Source organism: Opisthorchis viverrini (assembly GCF_000715545.1).
Source record: "Opisthorchis viverrini unplaced genomic scaffold opera_v5_32, whole genome shotgun sequence".
NCBI lineage: Eukaryota > Metazoa > Platyhelminthes > Trematoda > Opisthorchiida > Opisthorchiidae > Opisthorchis > Opisthorchis viverrini.
The window spans coordinates 1,988,418-2,004,792 of NW_008751687.1; the positions used below are offsets into that span (position 1 = coordinate 1,988,418).

General features: G+C 43.5%; 2 protein-coding genes across 2 annotated transcripts in view; one reads left to right on the forward strand and one right to left on the reverse strand.

The window, feature by feature from the left end:
• Window positions 1-12,572, forward strand: part of T265_02541 (hypothetical protein) — a gene marked incomplete at both ends in the record, with an annotated part of 44,762 nt that extends 32,190 nt beyond the window's left edge. The window contains one exon of the mRNA XM_009166804.1: window positions 12,492-12,572. Coding sequence (XP_009165068.1) covers window positions 12,492-12,572 — 81 coding nt within the window. The remainder of the gene's footprint in view (window positions 1-12,491) is intronic.
• Window positions 1-16,375, reverse strand: part of T265_02540 (hypothetical protein) — a gene marked incomplete at both ends in the record, with an annotated part of 75,164 nt that overhangs the window by 40,663 nt on the left and 18,126 nt on the right. The gene's annotated exons all lie outside the window — the stretch shown is intronic.

Here is a 16,375-nt window from a genome sequence, read left to right on the forward strand (position 1 = left end):
TATTCAAAATAGTACCCACAGAGCTTACGGGTTTGTTTATTATTAACGCAATCCTCTCATAAACTCTCACAAACTTTATGCACGATGGTATAGGTTGCTTAAATCAGATGATGAGAATAAACAGGAACTGGAAATTTCTCCAAAACCAATGAAATACTAATCATATGAAAGCCTGCTTCAAATCCATCCCATGAGGCCATGATTTTGCTAATTATCGAAGGTAAGCTGGAATTGTTTGATATGTATTTGCGCATATAGCATTTCCCTGAAAGGCGTACACTCTCAGAATCGTCCAGAACCACGCCGTCCTCGAAAGGCACAGATAGAATCGTGACCTAAAAATGCCCCACAGAGCTGCAGTCCGCACAAAAGAAACAAACATATGTAATTTGAGTGACCTGTTTGATATAAAAAGTGATGCTATCACAGGAGATAACTGGTAAATCAACAAGTGGAAAATGTGTGGAGCCGCACCTGGTCCAACATGGCTTCCAGTGCCTTCTCATATTTACCATTCGGTTAAAGTTCTCTTGGAGCTAGAAAACCTGAGTTTGCTTGTTAAAGTAAACACTGGCTGTTTTCGATAGTGATGTGTTATGGGCTTGACTGCTCATGGGCACAGAGTCAGTGAGCAATGTTCCTGTTGGCTATGCAAGCCATAACAACCGCATCTCATTACGATAGTATCTGAGTGGACGGATTTTGGTAGTTCCATACCTCCCCTATGTCTGAGTCAGGATCAGCTGCCCAGCTTTGTAGTCAAAGTTTCCCTGCATTCGAAATAGGGCTGAGCACTTCCAGCGACGCAACGTATGGTTCACTGCACTAGCGGTCACTGGGTGGTGCCTAATCAGATCATCTTACCAAGCTATGAGTAGTGGAAAAGCGTGAACTACAACTCCTGCTTCGAAGTATGCAGCGAGAAACGACCAAAGGAAGGTTGTCAGCGCAATGAAAACACTTGAGGAATTCAAACCCGCCACATTCTCAAAAGAGGACATCCTGCCGTCGGATGGCAGCCCAGCAGTAGTTGGCAAGGGTCTTTACAATCAATCGATTGGGAAGTGCGTCACATCGGTCAAAAATTTATCGTCTTCAGAAAAGTTTTCCAAACGTTCCTACTAAAACCCCTCGTGTTCACTGAGAACTCAAGTGTTGTTATGAGAAAATTCGCGAGGATCAGCCGGAGTATTTTCATCTTAAGCATCGCCCATTTGAAGGAGAAAATACAATAGACATAATGAACATAATATATAAAACAGAGCGTAAATCTTCAAAACCAGCAAGACCGAAAACGTTCAGCTGAAGAGTGATAACTACTTAAGGATTGTCTTTCATGGTTCACTCTGTATTATCACAGTTATCCATGAAGTACCTGAGTAAACTTTTCCAATACTCTCGTTCGATTATTTGGATGGGAGAGAAGTAAAGCTACTGCAGTTTATAGGTAGGATTGTGTTTAGACGAACAGCAACTTCGTAAACAAGGGTATGCGAATCAAGTTCAGGCGTAAATTCGGAAACTCACTGCTCCATCGCTCCAGCAAGTATAAAAGGTATTTTGGTGAGCTCAAAGAGTGAACCACACCTAGTCCTGTTCCTGAAACAGTATCACACTAAGTCCTTCTCGAACGATGCTGCGACACCTAATCGCCCTTAAGCATTGGTCGTTGGAAGACAATGACTTCAAGACAGTGACAAAATGATTTTGAAGACAATCTGTGGTGGAAAGCCGATAAGCATTGCACAACTGTTCCACCCATATTATGAATAATTAACAGCGGGCATCTCACGAAACTCCAGTGAAGAGTCTCGAGCCCGCAACCTCTCGGCTATTAGTTTGAACACCCAACCGTAAGGCGACGAGCAGCTGATTCCAAGTTCGATCAGCTCCCACGTAGACAGGATATAGCGCCACTCATCCTGCAATCATGGGACCTAGATCATACGGTCAAACGTGTTGACGTGACGTGTTGTCGAGTAACGACTTCTCAGGTGGAAATTTCACTCATCGGACAGATTTAATTCTTCCCCTAAGCTACTCACAGATTGTTGTTAGTGTGACATTTGGGACTTTTAATGAAGACTTCGCCCGGCAAGTGAAGTCGTGGGCTCGACACTCTTACTGTAGTTTCATCAGACGCGCCGTGCTGATGATGGATGAAAGGGCTGTACCCTGCTTTCTGGTTTTCCAGTTTCATTTGGTTCAACTTACAGGACGAAATATCTATTGAGATTCCCAACACTTCTTCACATTTCTAGCATTTACGACTGTACTCCAAATGACAGTTGAAGCGAAAACCCTGACCCTGGTTCTGTCAGACTTCAACAGCTGTTTGAGATATCTTTTGTGGTTTTGCTTAAGCAGATGCGTTTAGTGTTCTGTCTTGGCTGCGACTTACATTTGAGTATGGTAACAGCTTTCCGGGTGGAGCCAATTTAGAAATCATCGAACAATATAGGTAGATATGTTGCTGTGCCACGCCTCACTTCTGACACAAGCGCCTTGTCAGGCCAACTTGATAAGTTATCTGGGTTGTCCGGTTGACACCAGCTTACTCACCTAGCCTGACGAATTCTTCTATCCAATGCGAAGCGCTGTCCAGCAATAAATCAAACGACTGTTTCAATAACTTTCTAAAATTCGCCACCTTGTTTAATCAATAGCTCCTCCATAGAGTGAAGAGTGGCGCCTGTCAAGTCAGTTTCAGTTATGATCCGGAGTGGTCACACAATAACAGTCAAACAACTTGCTGTTGCTACTTGACCAAGAAGTGGTGATTTTTCACGCAGTTGACAACACTTCTTAACAATAAACAGTGCAGTGTCGAGATGACACTGACTCATGGAGCGATAAGTGTTCGTTTAGTCGACTAGACTTCACAGTGTGCCACGGCACAAGGGAATCACGATCCAGAACTATGGGAAACAAAACAAGAACCTATATTTATCGAGAAGCTAGAAGCTGGATGTGCTGCACAGGACCACTTCATGTTTCACTGAAAAATTACTACTTATAAGGTTGCTGAAAACGTTTAGATAGTCCATTATGGGTTCAACTTTATTGAGCGCAGCAGAAAGGGAAGTCGCCCCAGCAACCAAATTGTACGATAGTCTGAAAACCACAGTGGTGCTTAAGTAAGATTTAATGAATCCCTCGCCCATTATATAAGTAGCGCGTTAACCAAAGAAATAACAGACTGCGATACCACAAAAATCGTCAACTTAAAAGCGGGGCGGACTTTCGGCAGAACATTCAGTTCTAAATTATCACGTAAAAGAAATCCAGTTGATTCCCCAACACCAAAAACAATGTACAAATGAGTAAATTTCACCAATATTGAAACATGTCTACATATCCAGGTGAAAGTTACTCATAAAGAAGGATCACTGCATCCGGATGAACAAAACACCAGCAAATTGCTAACATGTACCAGTTCTATACATAGTACTTCGTCATCTGTAGTGAGAGTTCCATGGAAGAAAACAACCTGGAAAACTAACAGAGGGGATCTTTCAGAGCTGGCCGAATATGGGGGAGTCTTTCCAGATTGTCTTGGAACTACAAAGAACGTGCCTGTTCAGGAGCATCATTTATTATCTAGTTAACTGGCTACTATGGAAGTGCTCGTGGAGAGACATCGCTGCCCTCACGCTAACCCACCGACACAGTGAGGAATCTAACATTCCGACCATGCTGCTGAGAAATACGTCCTGTAGGTGTGTCTGCTTTCCACTATGTTTGTTCCGACCAAGTGTATGATTGTAAATGCACTTAAATCCGCTGTTCCAGGCAGTTCCTTACTCAAAGGAAAAACAGGTTGATTGAGTGAATCACGGCAAACTCGAGGAGCACAGTTCTTCCGGACTAGGGAGGAAATCAACACTTCAAACGTCCAACGGAAAGAGCTGAAGTGGATGTTGAATACAGCACCGAAGGATGTGTTGGGCTGGGACAGCAGGAAGATTTCGATCAATACTGAAGTGACATTCATAAGTATCGTGCAGTGCAATCGTAGGGAGCTGTAGGATTTCCTGAACGTCCTTGTATTTTTGGTTGAATAACAACGATGAATAAGCAATAACCAAAGATCTAGCACTGTGGTCATAGCAACGGGCTGGCATTCACTGCAGGACGTGATTGTCTCTAAAATGAAGCGAAGTGGTCCAGATTCAAGAACGCTGAGTACACAGTGGAGGAAATCAGTGCGATAACACTGGTTTCCTCCTTTTTATTGATCATCTTAGAACTGATCTGGTGACACCACATTTCACCCCAAACAGCTTTAGCACCCAATACACCTGCCACTGAGGTTCCAGACAAAGAGGTATTCACTGATCACGGACTACCCAAGTCAGTTCATTTCAGTTAAAATTTTTCGGCCAGAAACTATCTGGCTTACGGTAACCATTTTGGTTACAGCTGCTACACTTTCGTTCCTAGGGATCATCGTGCACCGTTTGTAGACGCGCCAGTGTTAGGAAAAGTTCGGGTGTCGTTGATGTTGTTCGCCTTCCATGATGGGGTCCACATGACTCTGCCTGTGTTTGACAGGAGGCACTGGACGATATGGCGGTAGCGTTCAAGCTGACGTTTCTATCCAAACTGTCTGAATGTGCTGGAGGTGTAAGCGCCCCGGACGTCTGTTGTAGGCTAGCCCTAAGTCCTCCACCCTGTCCTATTTTTCCTCAGTCTATTATGCAGCTTTGTTCAAATAAATCGACGTGGTTGCACTGCAGTGAAACACTAGCATTCTCAAGTGTACTGCTGTAGGTGATGTTGATGAGGATTACGGGGGCAGGATGGAAGGCGACGGCAATCATGCGGTGGTTGCGAGGGTCTGGCCAGTTCACTGAAAACGAATCGTGCCAGTTCTGAGGAGATGGGGCTTTGTATAGGTGTAGGTGTATAGATACACAAAACACAAAAGTACCATTGCCAAGTGATTCGGTCATGTGAAATGTTCTGTGGTTCCTATCCTGGAAGACAACAAGTTACAAAGCGGTATGGCGTGCTGATTGCGGTTGATAAATGTCCTTGTACGGTCTAAGACTAACCTCCTTGGATATTTTCCATCCTATATATAGCTTGGCAAAATGGGCTCTATGAAGTCGTTTAAGGTACCTAACATTGCCAGCATGATCCACGCACTGTGACGAAGTCGCCAGTGTATAAGGAAATGTCAGTGGCTCAGGTTATTCAGTTATTGGCTGAATCGCTCGCAGAGCTTAACAATGTTATTGCAAGCGCTTCGTCACTAATCAAGGTGATGGAATATCAGAACTTATCACAAGCACTTCACGCCAAGAGAAAAATCTACTCACTCGATGGTTATCAACGAGAGAGAAAGACAATCTGTCGAAAACCGAGCCGTTGAAGTCATGAAGTTTTTCCGGTGTTTCAAACCGCCGAACAATCTTTCTGAACCAGCTGGCCTTTCGTTTCGGAAAAAGGTGTATCTACTGCTGGGCAACGCTTTGATTTTAACTAAGGGGTATTACCGGGCCAATTGATTGGATTAAAACTTTGGTTATGTTTTAAGGCAGACTGTGAAACAGAAGACTAGAACAATGCTAAATATCAGGTTTTTGTTGGTTGGACGAGTAAGCTAGGAAGAAACTCGCCTGGATTCGAGGACAAGTCGAGGGTCTGGTTCTTCCGGTCAATCTCATGGGAAGATCCTTTTTAAGTGTCATTACAATTTCAGTGTGCGTAAGCGCGTTAGTGCCAGAATGATGGGTTTAGGAGCAGGTGTCACACGGATTTCGGTCTGGTTACGCTTTCTACTTCAGGCTTAAATCCCTTCCGTGGATGACCATCTTCAACTGTCAACCGCACCATACTTCATGTCAAGACGGCTCGTTTACAACCGCCTTCCATATGCTCGTCAGCTACACACCCCCTCTTATGTGCACAGCCCTACTTATACAGAGGAGGCTTACTCATTTGGTACTGCTTTTCTGCGATAAATCCACTGACCGATTCAACTCTGAGTCACTGACACTTCAAAACACTCAATATCTCTCCTTGATACGCGCATTCAGAGATGAAATCTGCGAAATTTCCGCACTGGATGTACATTGCAAACACCACATGGACGCAGGTCGACGGTACGACCCCTACAGGTGATAAATCTAGTCTGAACATGCTACCTAATAACGCCAAGCAGCTCTATATATGAAAAAGGCCAGGAAGTGATATAGGTATGCCCATCACAGTCTGTGTTGTAGGGCCAGTCAGTTGCGCACTGACATTCAGAGCTCAGTGATGCGGAGAAATGTGCACAATACGGTACGTAAGAAAAATGCTGACTGGAATTGTGCGAATAAACTCTTCTGGTGATCAATAAGCAGGGCAAAACTGGTGATTCTGATTAGTCTTCTATAATTATTGGAAGAAATTCCTGTCAGTAATGAATGCTCCCGAATGGCGGCACATAAACATCACCGATTCAACATAGTCCTCATCACATCTACCGACTTACGTTGCCCCGCAGCACGGAAAAGAGGCTCAAAAGTCGTATTTCGTTACAGTTGAGTTGTCTGCTAACGAGCGCTTGTTGTTTGAACTTATTGGAGCGAACGCGGCAGACCGCTCCGTCACGCTACATAGCTACAGGAAATATGTGGAGAAGCTTCACTGCGTTTGAGAAGCAACCGTGAATTGCGGCGTTTGTGCGATAAGGAAAATGAAGACAGACCTATGGTTGATGACAGTTGTACAAGAATGGTTGATTAGTTTGCAAATTTTGGTATATTTGGACGCAAGAGAGAGAGGGATAGAAAACTTAAGAAAACATTTATTTTTGCGCCCTGGAAGCAGATTTGTTGTAACGTGGCAGTCAGTAGGAGGACGAAATGGAACACTCCGGATAACCGAACTACCTAAAACCACTTCTAAATCGACTTCGGTTTGTGTCAGAGTGGCCTAACAACTCGAGACCTAAAAACAAAAATAGGAACAACCGGATTGAGCCTAACGTTAGCTTTGAAACCGTTAGTTTATTGGCGGTTGTTTTTGTGGCTAACTCGCCTACGGCAAAACACCTGCAAGGTCCCATAAGTTTTGCGTAGTCATAATCAATTAAGTTTTGAAGCACTGCTTCGCCTTGACTTGGGATAATCAGAGCCACATGTAATTCAAGATACAGAAGTGCTTTTTTCCGATACAGCTAACTTCAGATGATGCGAACTGAACTACTAAGGAAAAGTGGACCACCATGCCAAAACACGGATCCCTCTTCAAGCCACTGAGCGTTACTCTATTTTCCGATGCATGTTTTTCGTTGTAACTACACCGAGTTTTTCGTCATTACTATTTTGTCGTAGTCATCAGGGGGCAGACCGGTGAACACATTTTACCGTACTTATATGACATTCCAAAAAATAGAAGTGACGGATACTCGCGCTGCAGGAGTGGACATATCCCTCATCTAAGACGGATTTTAAAAACATTCAATGTATTCTTTGCTTGGAGGCCTCGTTGGCTGGGAAATAACTGGATACCTCGGAAGGTGCTTTCTGTACAGGTCTACTCAAATCCGAGTGCTCCCAGTGGACCGAGGATTCTCCACCAAACTCCGGAGTATGAAAGGATGGCAACGGGATGTGCATTGTGGCGCAGGCTCTGTCCCAATGATGATGCCACGCCGATTCAGAAAAGAATCCTTATGTAAAACCATTCGGATAGCACACAATGCTGAAAACACGCATATCAAAAGTGATGAGCAAACAAAAAGCGGTCAGTCGCTGCTTTCAGCACTTTGACTTGCACAAAGCTGTTGTTGTTCACTACGGCTGTTTGTAAACCAGCGGCACTGCAGAAATTCTTCATCATATCAACTCTGGATTGTTGACTCTGCCCCTTCGTTGTGTGCACATTTTCGAGCTAATATGCTGGGATGACTAAACCCGAAAGTGCCACTAACAAAAACAAAAATGAATGGGTGGCAACGATCGGGCCCGTCAGATGCACTATCCAAACTGTCTGAATACTGATGAGTGATAGTTACTAGGCTAAATTCGTGTCCAATCCATTGGTTGGCTGAGGAGAACGAAAAAAACGAGCGAAGAATGGGCATGAAAAAGGCCATTAGGCACCGTGGCCTAACGCAATGGTCGCCTAGCTAAACACCAAAGACATTGGGAAATACACTCATTTGCAAATCAATTTGGTTTTCACAAGTGAGTCAACCGAATCTCACGTTTGTGGTATTCTTCAACCGAATGTGCTGCATACAGGCCGCCTAATGCTTCAGTTGGCAAGATATTCGAGATATCGCAGTATGTTTTCATGAAGGAAACTACTCACAAGGTTGTTAAAAACTCCTCGACAGCCCACGACCGGTTTCGCCCTTCTTGGGGCTCATCAGGTAGGCGCAGTCCCCAAGTTTCCGTCAAGCTTGTGTTCTAGTTGAACCCAAATTGGACTAATTGCGACAAATCCACTCAATTGCGACTCACTCAGCAACCTTGTGAGTAGTTTCCTTCATAGAAATACGCTGCGATATCTCGAATATCGTGCCAACTGAAACAAGGTGGCATGTGTGTAGCACATTCGCTTGAAGAATATCATAAAACAGAGATTCAGTTGAGTCTCTCGTGAAAACCGAATTGATTTGCAAATGAGTGTGTTTCTCGAAAACAGTCTAATATATGTTGAAGTAGAATGTAAACTTGATGGAAGCTCGTAGACTGCACATTCCTGATGAGCCCAAAGAAGGGCGATACCGGTCGTGGGCTATTGAAGAGTTTTCAGCAACCTTGTGAGTAGTTTCCTTCACTAAAAACTTTGCTTTCTAACCACAACAACAAGAGGGTTCCTGCAGACAGAAAATCAACAAATGAATACAGTGCGGACGTTTTGGGAAAAATATTGAGCCATACAACATCACACCCCATAAATTCTTTGGCATGCACTGTACCCAACAACGCATGAATTCACAACCTCTCGACTGGTGAACAGTCCTGAGCTTTGGGGCCAGAGACAAATAATTGTCCAGGTTCATCAGTAAAACCAACCTTGTTGTAATTGCACATCTAAGACAAATAACAAGCTGTCCTCAACCTCAAAGTGAACGCCACTCATTCAAGCTTAACTTGGTTTAGATGAGTAGAACTCGGTTCGAACCGCTCTATTTAACAAGTGGAGAGAGGTCAAGATCACAGATGAAACTGTCATCCTTTCGAACGACTTGTTTCATTCACGCAGATGTAGGGAACTCAATTATTGAAGGATTTTGCTAGCATCAGAGATTCACATGGCACGAACAAGTTAACCTACCAAAACACTCCCTTTTAAGCACTTTATTGGCGGGGGTTTCTTATGAAGAAGAAATAACGTTTTCATATTGTAAAAATTAGAATTACAGAGAATCAAAGTAGCTTCTCACGAAATGGCACAGTAGCATTCCATTGATTAATTTTTTGAAGATCACGGCCACAGTAGCAGTCAAAAAGGTTGTCAAGATCCAACCACAGCATAGTTATTGCACCTGAAAGCAAAAAAAACACCTGAGTTCATTGCGCCTAAGGCCAAGTCGTTTTGATAGGACAAGTACTCAGCTACCTAATTCCAAAGTGCGTCGCATTGCTCACGTCACGCTCCACTAGTTGCTTGAATGCCCATGATCGAATGTCCAAACCAGAACTCAGCTTAAGCACTTTGGAGTGGTAGCGTAACACAGTAACAACCATGAATAGAAGCGAGTCGTGTCGCGGTTGTACATCGATAATGTGAACGAACTCATGGCAGCTGCCACTTTGTACTGCAACCGATGACCGACGATTGAAGTGTTGACAGTTCTCAGGGTGACGTGAAGTCCACATGAAACAGATTGGATAAAGTAAAACAAAATAGCACGAGGTAATGACCCTTCAGAGGGATGTTTCGGGCCTGGTTCATACCAGACGACGGCTTCAAACCGATGTTTGTCATTAAGTTCGACGTGCGTTTCAAGTTTGACCAGCATGTGTCAGAATGTACCGAGCAGCAGCGACGCTGCGCATACCACTGAAATGCACAGTGAGTTAAGAGTTTCTTGACGTTTCTATTCGAACTGGTGGTGTTTATGGTGCCATGGATAACTGTGCATGTCCGGTTTAAAATATGCTTCGTACCAAGATAGGCTGATAACTATTCCGTGTGCGGCGACCAATGCATCATAATTTGTCCATTATCTTGCTCCACACTAGCACAGCAACTGACCGCTCAACTGGACAACAGAGTGAGAGATTGCCGAATATGTCGTCCATACATCACCAATCAGTCATCAAAAGATCATTACATTCCAGCACGAATATCGTTACAGAGGGTAGTATACCATGTGTTTTGTGGTGATTTACTGACGGTGCGAACAGCTGAACAAGCGAACTGGACCGAAACGGACATCGTACGATACAGAATCGATAAACTGACTGGACCGCACCTGTCAGCAAAGGGACTACAGAGTAAATCCGGTTATGGACATGTATATCAACGAAGATGGTCAATAGGTAGCTAAGACTATCTGCACAAACGTTTACTCGGAATATGCACATTTGTTGGTGACTTTAACAAACAAAGGACTAATTGTTTGTATTAAACATGCACGTGAAACTGAATACAGTCGAAGTGACCCAGTGTATTGATTAATACATAACAGCTAATGTCAGGCGACTGACAATAAATGCTACTATGTCAAAACACCTACCCAATCAATCCAAGGACCCAGTCTCAGAAAAACCACTCCATTGAATGCCTTATGTTGATTTTTCTGTGTCCTCGCTGTCAGAGCAGCGAGAGGGACACATGAGATGTTAATCTTCAATAGGAACTGCCTGCCTTATTGCTGAGCCGAATGGGGAAAACACAAGCCATTGTATAAAAAACGGAGATGCCTAGGTTGGTAACATATATTTAGTGTGGATGGGCGAGTAGAGTGCTGAATCCCCTAAAGAATTCACCATCGGAGAATGCGGTGTTCATTGTTTGAAAATGGAAAAGAACCCATAATTAGCGTGGGAAGTGCATCAAATTGTTCTCATCGCATTTTCTCTCGATCAATTGCTGTCCCACTTGTGTTGTCATACTCCAACCACTCAGAGATTATATTGCCACAGCGTTTTCTGTTTTGTCATTTTACTACATACAATTCGCACTGAAATCCTAGTGACTGAGGTACTTAATTCAACACTGCGAACAAGCCTGTTGGGAAATCCACAGCCACACATAATTACGCTCATCGAAAATCGACCCAGTAATCTTTTTACTACCCAGCTGAATGGTCCACGACGTTCAGACCAACATTTAAAATCTATCCCTAGACTTTCATCCCAAACCCAAATTATCGTCCCGATAGGTGATAGCTATGAGCGGAATTCCCCAAATAAATTACCATTTCCAATATCATCTATGAAATCGGTTCTGTCTCACAGAAATTAGGCCAGAGGACAGGCATCCAAATCCTTGAACTAAGTGACCAGTGGAAAAATCACAAGATTCATGCTTGTAAGGAACGAACGGTTTAATCGACAGGACATCCATGAGTTGAAACAGTATGTTTACTCAACCGATCATTCGTCCGGATTTCCAGTAGATTCTAAGCGAAACAAGCAGAAGAGAGGGGTAACGAAGTGGAAACAACATCCGGCCGTGTTACCCACCAGTCAACCAGGCCATGTTTGCTAACCTCTCGCAAACAACCCGAGGGAACATAGAACAAGTCAACAAGAGCGTCATGTACATATATTATCATTTACCCTGTCAGGATTTCGCCCCGTAACCATTATCCGGTATAGAAAAGAGTAGAAAACACAGGGAGACAGGTACCAAACAACAACCAACCCGGTGGTTTTTAGTCCGAGCAGTTGCAATTAGCCACCACGCGCGACGCCTAATTAGGAACACAAAAAGCTTGATACCTGAAGCAAAACATACAAACGAAAGTTTCCATGGTTTCTCCCATTGATTCCACTTAGAAAACACACTGTGCTAACAAGCTGATGAGAATGTGTTTACGACGCATGGTAGGATTTTCCCCACCAGTCTGGACCCTAGAGTGACTGAGCGAGTGAATTGATTGTTCTTTCAAACTAATTAACCGAAATGCCGAAATCATTTGTAAAATACATGATGTCAATCTATGGCATCCCCGCACGTTTTCATCAAAATGGACCGACCACATGCTCACAGCTAGATTCGCAGGGGAGATAACACCAGTTAACTGCATAACTCCGTAACAAACAACTTAGCCTTGCTTCGGATTCTCTTAAGAATTTTGGTGAGTCAGGTATCACGTTCACTTGTAGCACCCTTCCGAGTCCTAGTACCACTGCATTCCTCAGCTATTCCGCATAGGATGACTAGAAGTACCGTTTAGGAAGTGCAGCAACTAAGGTTCTCCATGCTAGCTGCTAATTATACCGAACGCGTAAGTCAGCTCATGAATGGGGGAGAGTGAGCAGAGCCAAACATTGAAACACGTGTGATTCGTCGCTACCTTTCAATTTCAGATTACATTTGGATGCGAAATTACTGCATTTTCAAGACGTTGGACGTCGGACGATTTGGACAAGAAAATAGTTGAAAGGTGAAAAAAAAGTCCATTCGTCTTTCTGTGACGGTAATCTTGCGAAACCTAGTCGCTTTATACAGTATGATTAGCCTCGAAAGTGTAAACCATGCGGAAAAAAGCAAGCATCGCGCTCAGTCCCACATCTCAAACGAACACAGCCAGTTTTCTGTATCCCGTTTAACGTTTATACCTCCGTTTCTTTATTGCTGTACATCACTCCTTCTATAAAACATCCGACACACCGAATAAATCAGGCTGTACAACAGAGTTAGTCCCAAACATTTTCCAATTGCTTAGAGTTAGCCCCAGTTCACCCTACAGAAAAATGACCTGTCCATCGAATGTCATCTAGTGATGGTAGGTCGATATTGGAGGTAGAATCCTTAAAAAGAGGGTACAGAGTTAGTCCCAAACATTTTCCAATTGATTAGAGTTAGCCCCAGTTCGCCCTACAGAAAAATGACCTGTCCACCGAATGTCATCTAGTGATGATAGGTCGATATTGGAGGTAGAGTCCTTAAAAAGAGGGCTTCTAGGTAGAAGAGGAGTTGCTGTATTGGACCTTGATCTGACATCGCTTGACACCACGCGCAGGGCTACATGCTAGCCTTCTCCAAACTGTCGATGAAAATGATGCTCTGGAAGCCACTATCTACAGTTATTATGTGAGACAAAACTCACCCAATTGAACAATCATACTTTTTAACCATGACTTCACCTGATTGGAATCTTTACGAAGCTATACGCATGTCACAGTCTGTCCAAGCCGTAAGATTGCTGCAATTGTCAACTGTAAGACCTAGACCGCACATTATACAAAAAAGTGAGCAAATCTGAAAATAACCGGACATCGTTCAGAAACAGACAGAATGACACCTAGCGACGCTCGTACACTTAATTCCCACCCAGAACTCGCAAGCTGCATACTTCGAAACAAAGAGGAGTAGAATGTGGGCGCAGTGTCTTGGCTTTTCAGACGAGAACAACAATCGTCAAGTGAAGCTTTAACAATACCAACGTTAGATACGTTTTGTATTGCTGTGTGACCATGGCTTTATTTGAGAAAACCTATCATGAAAGGAATAAACTGTGTAGCAACACAATCTAACCCTAGTGTAGAAACTCCAAAACGCATTCGAACGCTTAGTCAGAAAATCCTATTAGAGCAGCAGTTTGACGGAAAACTATATCTTGCACCATCTCCAGCCAGGGCAATAAAAATCACATAAAATCGCCTTGAAAGGTGGTCACATCAAAAACACACCACATATTTTATTTTCTATTCTTATGTTGGTTTGCCAAATTGTCTGCCCCACTCGAACCCTTCCACAAACACGGGTCCAGATATACACAATCTTTCTGCTTGACATGTAATTGTGTGTTCGAGGGGGTTTTGCCCGGCAAGTGGCCTTTCAAAAGAGTGGATAAACTGCCTTCCACAAACACGGGTCCAGATATACACTATCTTTCTGCTTGACATGTAATTGTATGTTCGAGGGGGCTTTGCCCGGCAAGTGATCGAATTAGCTAATAATGCCGGCATTTCCACCGCGTTTGCGAAAAGGCGAAAGACGTCATCTTAACCGATATGGACAATAGGGCTAATAGTGTGCATCAAATGAATTTATCGTTTATGGTATTGGAAATACAGTGCCGAACTAGAACATGAGGAAGCTTGTGCGCAGCACATTCGTTCGAAGATTCAGTTGCCACCAGCGGGATCTACAGACGAGTTAATTTCGTCAGCACAGAATATTTCTTCCTAAAACCTTCAAGGACAGTTTTGTTCAGCAAACGTGTCCAGAAGCAATATCGAAAGTGTAGATTACCTATACGTGTGGACCTAATGGGATCTGGAGATATGGAAATCGACATACTCATCTAACGCATCAAATACAAGTAAAAGCTAGTGAAAATGTGCCATCAGAATTCCTGTTGCAGGATGAGTCGAGCTGACACACAATGGGTAATATTCGTGATGAATGTAAGGTACATTTACATAGCTCTTCAGGGGCCAGAAGACCTGAAAAAAATATTGGAAGCATCGGTAACTTGTATTGCCTGGGTATACTTAAATCCCAGTGGAATAAAATCATGACTATCATCGAATTTCTAGTTCTTGAATTTGAGATGCCTGATGTCGCTCACCCGTCCACCACCTATAGTGGCATTTTTCCAGTACACATGTAGCTAGTTTATTGCAGTGCTTTGACACATGTGCTCGAGTCATACAGGCATAGACACACGCATGGGCACGTCTTGAGGTAGGGGAAGAGAAGACGGAAAGCCTACATCAAACTCGCAATCACCATTCGTAGAAAACGAATGCCACTGGGTGGGAAATCACTGTTGGCAACGCAAGAAATCCGGCATTATGTGATGAGGTTACATCAGCTCGTGTGTGTGAACCGACAAAAAATAAACAGAAACCGACAGCGACCGTAAACTTTGCATTGCGACAATCAATCACTCCACCAGGAGAGAAAACTCAGCTGACAGCACTGTCACAATCTTGATGATGAGATAGCATCTGTTTGACATTTTCATTCGGGGAGCAAAAGAAAAACGGAAAAAAGTGTTACAGGCGGACAAAGCGTTCCGTGGTGTGTGTGTGTGTTAAGCAGAAGACGATAAAAACTGAACGGGTTAAGGCTGTGAACTAGAGGTGGGCGCAGATAAAGTGAGAATCTTGATTCAGAAAAGAGTCAACGTACGATTCATTACAAAATCGAAAATAAGCTTTGAAAATGATTGACCAAGATAGGAAAGCATGCGAAACTGACCTAATCAGATGAAACAAAGTTTTGAAACGAAGGAGAAAGAATTGAAGTAAACTGAAGGTAGATAACTGATTACTGGAGGGGAGCTAAGACATTGAAATGAGTCAGCAGTTGCAGTTTTTTTATGAAAGGAATATGACGCTTTCAATCCGTTCGGCTCAGTAAAAAGATGACCTAAGTTGAGACCAATACGCTTACATCCGGACTGTTCTTCCAGCTTACCGAACTCAAGCACTCGTAAGTTAAAACCCATTCCAAAATAGAAACCAAGAACCACTGTTCATGAAGACCACTGATTCCAGTCCCGCCTTCCACACATCAATTATCTGCTGGGCTCGTTGGGCCTGATCCTGACTCAAAGTACGTGCTTTTGGTGAAGGGAAGCAGCGCAAATGAACTACTTTTTGTAAGTGGAATTTCAGAGTTTCAAATATGGATTCCGCTCTGAATAGGAAGGTCAAATGAGGACAAAAGAGCTATACAACTGTCCCATCCCTGTGGTCCTTGTACTCATCAGTTGGTCTTGATGGTCTCTAGGACAATTCAAACGCAAAAACGCGTGGTTGGAGGATGAGCAGTGCCGTGCCTCGTCTATTCTGCTGATTCGTCATCCTCGGTTGAATGGTGGATTGTTCGATACCCATTTGTGAGTTTCAGTCTCCTTAGAGACTCGTGAGGTGTGTATTTTTGAAGCTTCCCAATAAGGACGAAGCTTAAATTAAGTGTAGTCCACTAACCCTAGTCAACCTGTTGGATGTCGAGGTATGGGTCATGAAGAACCCAAACACTAACCGTTCCACGTGCTTGATCTGAGAATCCTGGGTACAATAAATGAATTGCAGACCAAATGGGTTGCCATCGACCTACCCATTCTGCGACTGCTTCTCGTCCGATAGGCTATCAAACTGACAGCGGTGAATCGTGCCTAAGTAATGCCTCACTGAAAACACTCCTGAGCAGTTCGGTTCAGTCGGATTAATGCTTGCGAAAACCAATCGGTGAGTCAGTTTAAAAAAAAATCTTATACGCAGGAAACCGAGAG